Source organism: Seriola lalandi, unplaced genomic scaffold, assembly GCF_002814215.2.
Source record: "Seriola lalandi dorsalis isolate HSWRI2012SDOR001 ecotype SW California unplaced genomic scaffold, Sedor1 jcf7180002054934, whole genome shotgun sequence".
NCBI classification, from domain to species: domain Eukaryota; kingdom Metazoa; phylum Chordata; class Actinopteri; order Carangiformes; family Carangidae; genus Seriola; species Seriola lalandi.
In genome coordinates, this window is record NW_019525486.1 from 1296499 (window position 1) to 1309326 (window position 12828).

Here is a 12828-nt window from a genome sequence, read left to right on the forward strand (position 1 = left end):
GGAAGTGATTTGAAAGATGACACTGAATTCGCCGCAGCCTGCGACGGTGCTCTGCTCGCTGCTGTGGGCTCGAGAATGGGCATATGTGATATGCTGTGGCGTGTGTGGGTGTTTGCACTGTGTTTGTGTTTGCATGTGGATTATATGTGTGTCGCGGTACATTTGTCCCGGCAACAGTTCCGTCCCTGGCAGGCGTGGCCCATGTGGAGTGTGTGGCTCAGTGGGTGGCTGATGGCAGCGGGGCTCGGGGAATAACATGTCCCCGGAGCTGCAGCTGCTCTCTGCAGACGAGGCCCCCGAACGCATCGTGTTTGAGTGCAGGGAGGGAGTGAAATGCTACATGACAGGGGGATTTCTTAAAAAGATACATGGAAAGATGCACAGGAGGTGGTGGGATTTGGCGCTGAATTGTGGGTAAATTAGCAGTTCTGCCAAGGAAAGCACAGTGGAATAAAGTCAGAAAGAAAAATTTTAAACCTCTTTTTCACCACTTTTTACCCAGTGATTGATGATGTTTCCACAAATAAGTACTAATATCTGTACTGATCATTTTACAGGACGATGCCATTTCTTGTGGTTGCATCACTATAGATTCATTTCACCGCATCTGCACCGCAGTGAAGGAGAAATAACATGTTTCTAGCCCAGCGCATGTTTCTAGTAAGAGGTCATCCATCCTCTCGTGGCCCAGATGTTTTTAACTGGCGTGAGCTTTCCAGAGCTCAGGCCCCAGTTTCCCAGCAGGCTGCAGTTGCATCTGGTTCTCTGCTGTAGTGTTTCCCCTGCCAGCTAGTCTTCGCCAACTCCATGTGTCATCCTCTTCACTCTTCCCAAAGACTTGGGTGAGATTTACAGTACAAAGGTGGACTGTTGCATAACACTTTCTTTCAATGTGTGTCAGGGCAAAGGCAGAGGGGAGCCCCTGCTCTAACGTAATGCAGGGTTCTCAGTGGTTTCTGATCTCTTTGCCATTTGCTGCACATTTCACTGCATATCATCAAGTGCATTTCGGTTGAAAAAGTCGACATGATTTGCTTCTTCCTTTTTGATATTACCTACACACTTACACTAAGTGCAAAGTGTTTCATAATGCAGATTGTGCATGGCATGTAAATCAATAAAACACAGAACAGATGTAGTTTATATGAAAGTGATATGAACTCTGGTGTCTGATAGCACAAGTTCAACTGATATTCTAGAGGTTTCCTCCTGATATCATCTACTTTAAAACACTCGGCTCTGTATTTTAAACACTTTATTTTACCAAAACATTCACTGTAAATGTATTCTCCATTAAAAGCTGATAATGTATCCCATTTTCCCAACTGCTGCGTAGGTGTGTGAGGTTGAACTGCTTGGGCTGTAAAAGCTCTTATTAGCACAGTATCTGCTCCACTCTCTCTGTGCATTAATCTTTCATATAGCTCAGGATAACTGCAAATATTCACTTAGCTATAGTCATTTTTTATCATAGGAGGATCCAACTTTGTGTCTGTGTGTATTTGCTTCTTTCAGTTGCATTCATGCTACCGCTAAATTTCATATTCCATTACATCTGAAGCACCTGCAGAGCCAAACCAGGCAAACCAAATGAACTGTAATGATCATTTTTTAACTTAAAGCAGCAGTATTTGTTTATTATTTTTTATTTTTTTATCCACTTGGAAGTAATGAAACACTGTAAACACCACACTAACACGTTATCACCTCATAAATTTGATATGGTGAATTTGCTGGCAAACAGTAACCTAATTAAAAATAGCATTCAGTTCAATATTCAATCTCTTTAGCGATGTTTTGGTTTCCGCTTTATCCTGAAGGAAATATCTGACTTTTCAGCTGCTAAATGCTCCACAGTGTTCACCAGCTAGTTGCTAACTTTGCTAGTCCACTGTTTGGTGCTGAGCAGCTGGCATACGGTGAGTTTCTCAGAGCCTCTTTTTTGTTTTGCTGAAAACAGCCATTTCTTTTACTACGGTTACCCCTGACGTCCAAACTACTCCAGAGCTTTCAAGCGCCAAAGACCACAGACTTTTGGAAACACTGTCTGATTGGGTGAAAGCAACGTGGATAACGAATTACAAGTGTCACTAACCTTGTTGCCTTTGCTAGCAGCTGTTGCTCATTCCTGGTGTATGTGAATGGTCATGTGTGTGAATGGTCACGTATGTGAATGGTCAGGTGTGTTGGTGTGGGCGGAGATCGTTGGAGATATGGAGCATCGTCTGGAAGCCAAAACAATGAGCTGAAAGACACTAAAACGCTCCATAGAAGTGAGAGGAACTGCTGAGTGTGGTGATAATTCAACACTATGAGTGACTACTTTCACATGTCATTTGATCTATTGTTAATATAATAATATAGAATATAAATTAGTGAACTGTTTTCTCGGTGTTTAGCTGATGAATACTTCAAGAATGAATCATCTCAAAACATATGCACGTAGCATCTGTCCTGATTTTGTGGGTTTGAACCTAAACTGGGCGATTCCTTGGTTCTAAAAACCTCATATAACCCCTCTGCAGACCGACACTTTGTTTGTGTTTTCACATTTTCTCTGTCAGAAATTTCCTGTCACAAATATTCCATTGAATTTGGTGCAGGGCTGAAACACAATGCCATTTCCTCAGCAATCCTTTGTGTTGAGTGCCACAGTGGATCATAAGTGTCTGAAAACACCCACCCAGGACTACTTTGTGATACAGCCCAATGCTGTAAACATAAGCACTGTGAGTCATTCATGTGAGACTCCCTCTCTTCACTGACAGCTCAGTTGTCGCCGCTGTTTTGCAACGAGAGGAACATTTTATTGTAGCAAGATTTTGATTATAAAACCATCTGTGTTCATTTTGATAGAAGTTATTTACTGGATCCAATCTATGAAAAATGGAACCATTACATCTTCATTTACTTGAGACTTGTGGTTCAAAGAAGAAAAAGACAGAAGTGATAAAAGACAGGAAGGAAAACATACAGGAGAATTTAACTAGAAACTCACTGCTTATTCAAAAAAGCATCTGTACCTCAGTAGAGCTCTAATGAAAACTAATGTGTTTTGCTTTTAAAAAGAACCAATTTTTTCATTGGTTTTTGCCATTAAATCTCATGTCAAAGTCAGAACCATAGTACGAGCACAAAACCGCAGCAACCCTTTTGAACAGCCTTTAGATATTGGACCTTCAAAGTTTATCACGTAATTATTCCCACAAAAACTGACAGAAATAGTTGTCCTCACAGCATGAGCTGGGTGTCATTTCAGAATAGTGAAATGGTCGGACCCCCCCCCCCCCAATCCAACGTCAGATTGAGGGAAGGGGGTTTCAAAAGCAATTTGACCACGTAACAAGTAGTTCTGACGACGTTTACTGACCCCTTGAGCCCGGACTAACCTCTGTTCTATCCGAGTCTTAACCTGTGAGTCCAAGTCTGAACCTGTTTCCGAACCTGATTGTCTGAACTTGTCTCAGTCTGAGCTTCAAACTTCTTTTCTGTCGGATCATGAATCTGTTTCTGCTTCTGGGCGACTTCCTACTCTCAAACCGGAGACACTTGTGTTCTGACAGACTCTGTTTCAGCTTCTTTATCTGAACCTGTCCGTCTGTCTGAACCTTGCTAAATCCTCTAGGTCATAACCAGTTTTAGCTTTTCGTTCGGTGCCTCTCTCTTCTTCTCAACTTCAGTATATGTGCCAGAGTCTGTCAGTCCAAGGCCGCATCTTTCCCTCTTTCAGAGTCTGCACCAGTCTTCCCTTCAGACCCATGTCATGTTTCCTTAAAACAAGCTGCTTCTATTTCTCTTTTAAGAGTCTGGATCTGTTTACCCTGTCTTTTTCTGAGCTTTAGCTCCAGTTTGTCTCTATCAGCTTTTTGGCTAAGTCTGTTTCTCACTTCTGAGCACAGTCCTCCAGCGTCCAGTGTCTCTGAGCCACGTCGGGATGTCGGAAGCCACCTCCTTGGACGGGGTTTGTGTCATGATGTCTTTTCAGCCCCTTTCTTCTCCTTCTCCAATTGTGTCCTTTCTGGAAGTTTCCATTCCCTGATAGACGTCGCCTGCTCTCTAGTTTTACCTTTAACCTGTCACCTGCCTGTCAGTCACAGGCTGGATCCCGACTCCCAAAACCCCATCCAGACCATCCTTCACCAAAGTCTTTAATCAGACCAACACACCCCTGCAGCTGATCGGTCGATCTGAGACGGCATCACACCATCACTACAGTTTTATAAAGAAGACAAACAGACAAATAATAAATCCAACAGATTAAACGCTCAATTTTTTAGATTTCATTTGTTTTTCAGATTCACCATCAAATTAAAAATAGTGGATCTGAAGGTCTGATTAATAAAACAATTATTAACAACTCTTTTTATTCATTAGAAATATTTTCTCTGCATTAGAGTCAGGTGTCCTTCAGAAATTATCACATTTTACATGTGGTAATTTCTAGAAACTGTACAGTTTGATGAGAGATAGATTTACTTTGGGCTAATAATTTATATATATTAAATTGTGACACATTGTAATCCCAAGTATAAGAATTTACAAACCAAATATAAATACATTTTTATTAAGTTAAAAAAACAAAACATTGCAGGTTTTAATGAACGTGTAGATGTTTGTTAAACAGTTTAAACATATCATTAGAACATAAGGAAATACTGCTGTGCTGGTGGGGGAAAGTGTGGATGGTGTGTATGTGGGGAAAATACAAACTCCAAACCATCATCAAGTCACTGATGCATCGCTTTCGGTTTAAAGGATGGGACATCTCATTCCTCTAAAATCAAAGTTTCCTCTCTCCCCACATCTTTTCCTTGACTCTCTACTCTTTTCTTCCGTGGGAGGGATGAAGACGTGAGAAAAAGACACAAGTGAGGCAAACATGGATGCAGTTATGTGCCCACAGCGTAAACACAGAGAGACCAGTTTTCAGCCAGCCTTTGTGCGATTGTCTTTGTTGCCAAGCTGCTGTAGCGTTCCAGCCTCTGCTCTCACCTGCACCTGATTACTTGCCTTCCTGCTTAAGTCCTTTTGGAGTTGTTTACGTGATTTTTTCACCTCCTGTATGTGGCCAGTGTGGCTGACAGTAAAAATATCAGAAATACCTTCCAGCATAGCAGCAGCTATGTGCAGCACCAACACTAACTATACAACCTTGAAAACATTTTAAGCTTAGTAAAAACAGAATTTATTGTAGAGTTACTGCGTCAGAGGAGTATGTAGTGAATTTTCAACAAGTTAAAGGTTCCATATTTTACACTTTTCCTGTTTTATTTTAAATATTGATCAATAAGAAGATATATTTGAGGTTTTACAAACCAAAAATCATCTCAATGTAGTTTCTCTCTCTGTCATCTCTCTGGAACTCCTGTAAAATCAGGGCGGTGAGCCAATCAGAAGAGAGGAGGCTCTGAGCCTGTTTTCTGATTGGCTGACTGTTTTCTGAGTGATCTAATAAAAATAAAGCAGATTTCAGGTAAAACACTCAGAGAACCAAATCCTGCAATGTTGGATGGTGGGTCGAGGTGGGCAAGGACTTGGAGCATGGGTGAGACAGGTCACAGCTTTGTTGTGACATCACAAAGTTAAAGAAGTCCTGACGGCTCGTTTTAAGGCTCAGTTTCTCAGTACAGGCTGCGTGTGTTTCCTTGTGGACTGAACGCTTTATAACCATCAGCACATGGACATCTGCCTTTAACAGTATGGGACTCTAATATGAAGAAATCAAGCCGTTTGTGTTTACAGGTTTATTTGCTACGGTTTAGCAGATTTCCGTCAATTCAAATATTCAAGTAATAATGATGAGAAATCACAAACATCAATCAAAAAGTCAGTCAGTCGTGAAAGTATACTGTCGTTTCAATCAGCGCACAGTAAATAACTTGAGGAATTTAGCTTCAGGTAAATGTCACAGATAATTACTGTGCATTTCTATTTAAGTAGCAGTTTTTCACTGTTGCTCCCATAGTGAATAACTTTTTCTACCACTGACACGCACGTACTGTTAAACCCAAAAGCCAAAAGAGGCAGATGTGTTTTTTCATTCTTCAGATCTGTGTCGCTGCACACAGGGACGACCACAACACACAGACACGCAACACGCAGCAATTCAAGTCACTTTTATTTATATGGCGCCAGATCATAACGGAAGTTATCTCAGGTCACTTTTCATATAGAATGGGTCAAGACCGCGCTTTTTATAATATTATTCACAGGGACCCAACGAGGAAAAGAAAGCAGGCAAGCGAGGAAAAACTGCCTTTTAGCAGGTGGAAACCTTGAACAGAACCAGGCTCATGGTGGGCGGCCGTCTGCCTCAACCGGCTGGGTGGAGGGAGAAATGTGGGGTGGTAGCAGTGGGTGTTGAGCAGGGTCACGGGGGCAGTAGCACGACTGCTCCTAGTTAGTCCTAAAGATGAAAGTCTACCATGTGCTCACTCGCTTTGCAGTTTGTGTGCATGCATGTTTGCATATGACTGAGAGGAAATGCACACGCACAACTTTGTATATTGGTGATCTGCCAAAAACAGACACCCTGTTAAAACCACACTCTGTTTAGACAGCAGTAAGCAGAAGCAAAGCCAGGCTGTGGACAAGCAGACAACACTGGTTAACAGGCTTCATGTAGTTTTAGTTTCTGATGGGAAATTGTTGCTGATAATGAACACTTAAAGGGTTCTGCCTGTGGCTATTACAGTAATATGCCTATGTTAAAAGACTGAGGCTGTATGTCTCCGGTCAGCAAATGCAAGTTAATAGTTGATACGTCTTTGTTAATGTCTGAGCCGCAATCACCTGTTGATGTGAAAGATGGACGTCCGGCTTTCTGAAAAAAGCAGCATTTCTCTTTACAGCCCAGTGAGTAAGATTCAGTGCTTCATTGTTATACAGCCTAGCTGTAAGGAATTTGTCTCTGTTTGTTCATTACAACAAACAATCCACAACATAACACATAATAAGAAACCTGTAACTCAACACTTCCACTCCATAAAACAGCACATTCATCTGCACATTTCAAATCTGCTGCAAAATGGGAATAAAATACCAGGTGCTTTAAAGCTTAAAAACATCATAGCTAATGTTAGCATTGATAGCTCTTTATTTATTTACCAGTTCGAGAAGAAACATTGAGAGTTCAGTATCAAACTTCATTCCTTTACTCACAAAGAGCCGTCTGCAGAGGTGGGAAGCAACAGCAATGTTAACGCTTCTCCCTTCCAAGTCTTTTCTTCTACTGTAGTTAGCGTGTTAACCAGCTAGCCTCACTTTCCCATAGCGACTCACTGTAGCCTCCAATCTGTCCTGAAGGACGTAACGCTGCTCAGAGGACGTATTATAACCTCTTGTCTTGTTAATGGATCGATGGCCAAAGCTCTTGTCGAGCCACAATCACCACCACCTGCTCCCGGCAAGAAACCACGTTCAGCGGCAGAGAAAACTTACAAATAGCCCCTTTAAAATACAGCTAAATCCAAAATAGTAATTGGTGCTTTGCATTTGTAAAGTACCGATCCAGAATTGGGAAACCATTTAGGAATTATGTGGTTCTGCAATATGTACTGTTGAGGAAATTAGATGGCTTAGCTTTGAAGGCCTTGTGTGTTTTTAGTGAGGGGAGAGTTATAAAGAGGGGGCGACGGGGTGCGTGGAGTCCTGTAGTTTTAGACTTGTGCATGGGTCTCGTAGTTGTCATGAGATGGGGGTGAGGGTCCAGCTGCTTCCTCTGCTGAGCTGTGGAGCCGCCATACAACACTCTCAATCACAGCTCAGTAGAACTGCAGCATCCTCTTCACGGACGCCCCGAACCATTTGAGCTGGTGCAGGAAAAATAAAAAGAGACGGATGAGTAAAGCTGATTTACAGGTCAGCTTTTTCACTGTTTTAATTAGCCTCTCTCTGCGTCTCTCTCCATCCTCCAGATGGACCCGGTGCAGAAAGCTGTCCTCCATCACACCCTCGGCCTCCCTCCCACCGCCAAGAGGAAGCACGTCTCCTGCAGCGTTTGCCAGCTGAGGTTCAACTCACAGGTGAGCAAGTTTTCTTCTGCAGAACAGTTGAAGTTCAAAAGTGACAAGTACTCCTGCCAAAAACACACAGACGCAGATAAACAGGAAAATACTGCAACAACTTTACAACCTCCAAAGGATTTTATTTTGCACTTCACCTGCTCTGGTGTCATAGTCTTCCACAGTGTTATAGCTCTGTTACAGCAGTAAAAATAAAAAATATTTAGATGCAAATGTAGCTTAACGAAGCCTAATGACTTTGGTGATCCCTTGGCTTTTTTTTTTTTCTTCTCCTGTCATCAGATCAACTTTGTTTTTTGAACCAAATACTTGCCAAACTAATGAAAGTCCCATCCGCCTCAGTGCTAATTAGATAATGCTAAACCACAGCTGTACCCCAAAGAGTATGTGCCACACGGTAATCGCCCCAGTCGTCATGGTATAATGATTGATACAAAAAAAATACTCCAGGGATGATTCAACGATTCAAGTGCAACATCAGGTATCCATCAAACTGTAACTTTGGAAGTTAAACTCCACAAGTAGTCGGTAAGTTTTTCATAATATCAATTACTTACTTTTTTCCCTCCAAGATCTGTTTGGAGCTGTTTCACCACCATCTACAATTTATGCAGTTCTTTCCAGCTGTGAGCAGCTCCTCCATTTCCTCTGTGTATTTCACTGACGGAGAAAGTGCACATTAACAGCACACCAAAGAAATAGGCTGTAGTTAGTCTGAATGCTGTCTGCTTTGAGTATAGGCTTCTATATTTTTCTCACTTTTCCAGTGTAAACACTCAAGAACGTGTAGTTATTATATAGTTAGAGTCAGTCTGTAGCATATATTTGGGACACAGGGATCGGGAACGTGATAGACATGATGAACAACACAGGTAAGCTCTATCTGTGAGTCTGTGGTCTGGTTTTTCAATATGTGCCACCAGTGTGAATGTTAATATAAACAAACACTGCCCAGCTGATCGTTCTCTGTTGTCAATCTGCTGCAGGAATAAACTTAATATAAAATGCCAGAATGTCTTTATCGGTCCCCGTGAGCACAAATTACAGACTGATTGAAAATAAAACTATTCATGAATGTGATGACAGTAATAATGAGCAGGTGCAGAGTCGGCACTACAGGGCAACGCTGAAGGAATCGGAAAATGTTTTTGAATGACGAAGTACGAGTTTCGGGCGGAGTAGGAACAACTTCTCAGCTGTTCCAGGAAGAAGTGTTTGAATGTGAATAACAGGAAACAGCCTTTGAATAAGCTTTTTAGTCTGAGCTGTAAATTAAGATTCAATCAGATGAATCATTGTGTTGAAACTGAATCGTATGCAGCAGCAAACATGTTACGAATAAAGTGAATGAGCGATTCTTGTTATTTAGTAGCTGTGACATCACATTGTTACAACACGTCCTCCAACCTGAACAACCACAGAGGTCTGATACCACCCACAGCAGTGTCTCCTGAAACAGCGACCCCCCTACGGCGGCAGGCGTACCAGACCTTGGTTGTCATGGTTACAATAATGACTGCACCGACAATGGCATACCCACATTTGTCGCCATGGTTACCATAATAACGGCCATAGCTTGGTGAGGTTTTGGCAAAGATCTTGATTTGGGTTAAACTTTCTACTTCCTCAACGTTAGATGATCTTTGTTGTCGTGGTTACAGTAATAACAACGCGGTTGAACTCGTTCACGGATAATCAAAACATCATAAACTGCCACTTTCACATGGGAATCGAACCTCCGCTCTCCTGTGTTTCACAGGACAGTCTCTGTGATTAACACACGTTATCGTAGTAAAAACACACACATGAATAAAGAAATAAGTTCTTAGGCAGATATGCAAATGAACAAACACCGTACTGAGATGATGAAATTACAATGCAAGAGGAATATGAATAAAATTAAATAAAAGTTGATAGAGATGTTTATGACAAGAGACACTAAACAGGCTGCTGGGTATTTCATTTAATTTCTCCTGTAGCTGAGAGGAAACAGGTGAGTCACAGGAGGATTTAGCTCCGGCACAGAGCTGAAATACAGCACGTGTATTCGGTCTTCTGTAGGTGTCGGCGTTGACTGCAGATCCGGTGACAAAAGGTTGATAGAAATCGCACGTTGTCAGCTGCAATTTCGCTTTTACAACTGCGCCGTAAGTGTCAGAGAGCTGGAGCTGCTGGGGAAGCAGTTAGCCTGCGAGTTCGATTGATCCAGAGGAGAGAGTCGCATTAAACCATCTGTGAACAATAACTTTTGTTTCACTGTGACGTGATACATTAATGTAAGAAATGGCTTTTTTAACCTCTTGAGCCAAAACTAATTCTGATTAGATCAGATATTAAATGATCCTGTAGTGTCTTGTTGTTCATGTTTCCACGGTATCTCAAGAAAATGGTTTTGTTTGATATGTAATTGTTGTTGTTGGTCTGAATCATCGCGTTGTTTTCTTGTCATTTACTTCCACACCTGTGATGTTTGGATTGGAGAGGAGGGAAGGTCGAGGAGGAGGATTAAAGTCTGGTGATTGTCTGGAAAATCTGCTGCGTTTTTGTTTCATCAGACAAGCTTGACACTGTGTGCACACTTATTTTAATGTTATTCGGGAAGTTGTCGACATAAGAGTTGTTTAGGTGTCAATAACAATATTATTGATAATGCCTGACAATTCTCACTTGGGTTGAAATGTTGCTCTGTTAAATGAAATGTGCTGGGAGCTGTCAGTGTGGCACAGCTCTTGTCTTGTGGACAGGACAGCGTGGAGAGACGGAGAGACGGGGAATGACTTACAGCCCGGCTGGCCGGGGGTCAGACTGTGGACTCGCCCTCACCACTGAGCGTTCGAGACGCCCTGCAGTTTCTCATTATTTCAATACACAAAGTTAACTTATCTCAGCTCCTGGCTGCACAGCAGCCGAGGCAACAGACACTTGTGCTGGTATTAAATAAATATAAACCGACCGCTCTGGCCTGGAGGACACCGACCCCCCCCCAGTGTCTGGACCAGTGTCTGCTTGCAGTCTAAACGAGCAGTGTAGAGTAGTTAGCAGTAGAAGCAGTGCTGTTCGAACGGCTCAGAAGGTTTCTGTGATTCAACATTGAGTTTCTGTACGACCACTCTCTCACTCGTCGACGAACACCCGGAGGAAGAGATTGCCCTCTTCACACCCCACTGCCCTTTTATTTTTTATCCGCCCAAAATGCAATTAAAAGCTGAGTAAGTGAGAGGAAACGCTGAGAGAGAGAGAGAGAGAGAAAGAGATGGAGAGGGTTAAAGCTTTAAAGCTCAGAGCAGCGAGGTGTTGATCAGCTAACAGCGGGTGATAATGAGGTATTCTGAGTTACCTGCATCTGGGACCTGAACGTGCCGAGGTTACACCCAGACGTGGTCGTTGAGACGTGTTAAATGACCGATTGTTTTCTTTGCAGGATAAAAACAGTTTTAAAATGTCAATGGGAGACATCATTGAGCCATCTGTAGAAATCCCAGAGGTGCCATTACCTTAACAATGACCAAACAACACAGGGGATTGAGTTAAGTACGGTGGCTGTTTTGTCTTGAGGTGTTGAATGGTGCCATGTCTGAAAATGGACCTTTTAATGTGAAAGTCTTTTTCTTATTGTAATTCAGAGTCTGCTGCTCTGTGTGCAGTCTTTGCATTCGTCCTAACCCCGAGCTTGAGCATGATGGGATCTCTTGTCTTTATCTCTGTCATCATAACACAGTGTTTGAGTGTTCGAAACAGATTACAGAAAGAAGGCGGCGTTTATAAACTCGCACACACTTCACCACGATACGGTCTAATCAAATGTTTTGCATTAATAGCAGCTCGCTTAATCTGACCGATGGACCGGCAGATGGGTTTCGATTTCCCTCACGCATAATTTCCATTTTGAAAGTAATCAAAAAATTGTGAAAAGAAAACGGCTGCCACGGCTGCATGTTGTTAAATCAGTAGCATCCCTGAATAGCAGTGTCACTGCTCTTTCATTAAAGGAGTAATCAATCCATTTCTACCACTGAACGTGTCGGCGATTACTAAGGATGAGGTTATTATGTTTTACATGGGGAAATCTATCTCAGTATATGTTTATTGTCCATCAGCTGTTAATTCTAATGCTTCATTACAGAGATAGAGCCAGTGTTTACCTGTCAATCAACAGGTATAAATATAAACACCCTGAAATACCCGGAGGGTGTTTTTTTTTTTCTAATTTAATTAAGCCACAGCTTCAGCAGGAGAGTCTTTATTTTCCCGCTGGCAGTTCATCATAATGTGAAACTGCAGCTTGGGCTGAGATGATGATGCAGGACCTGCCCGTGATGCTCTGCTAAATACTCACCCGCTCGCTGCTCCGCGGGGGGGCGGAGTCTGTTTGTAAACAGACTTAATGGCCTGAGATCATAAAGAGAAGAGGGCTTTTCTGTTTTAAGAGATTTTAAGATGTTTGTGTTTTACTGGATTTCATGTTTACGAGTCCAGATCACAAACTGGACTAAAGTCTGTTGTTGCAGCGAGTCATCGGACAGTCAGGGTACAATTTAATACCTGTTTACAATCCACGCATTTACGCTGCTCTCTGTGTCTCTTTATCTTCACTCATGTTTATCTAAATCGAACCTGTTTCACTTTGAGGCCTGTGGTTTTTCTTTTACGAGCTGATAATCCAGATGGGATTACTTGAAACAGACGTGAAGAAATGTGCATGTCTCCTTTTATACAAGGGTTATTTCTACCACAGGGATTTTTCCAAGAAGCCAGAACCATTTGAAGAATTTGAGATTGTGACCCCCCCCCCCCCCCCCCCCCC

The 12828-nt window shown here is 42.2% G+C and overlaps 1 protein-coding gene across 2 annotated transcripts in view; it reads left to right on the forward strand.

The window, feature by feature from the left end:
- The window catches only part of znf385d (zinc finger protein 385D), a 76657-nt gene that overhangs the window by 28819 nt on the left and 35010 nt on the right, over positions 1-12828 (forward strand). For both annotated transcript variants that reach the window (XM_023393436.2, XM_087170209.1), the window contains exon 3: positions 7917-8024. In XM_023393436.2, coding sequence (XP_023249204.1) covers positions 7917-8024 — 108 coding nt within the window. The remainder of the gene's footprint in view (positions 1-7916; positions 8025-12828) is intronic.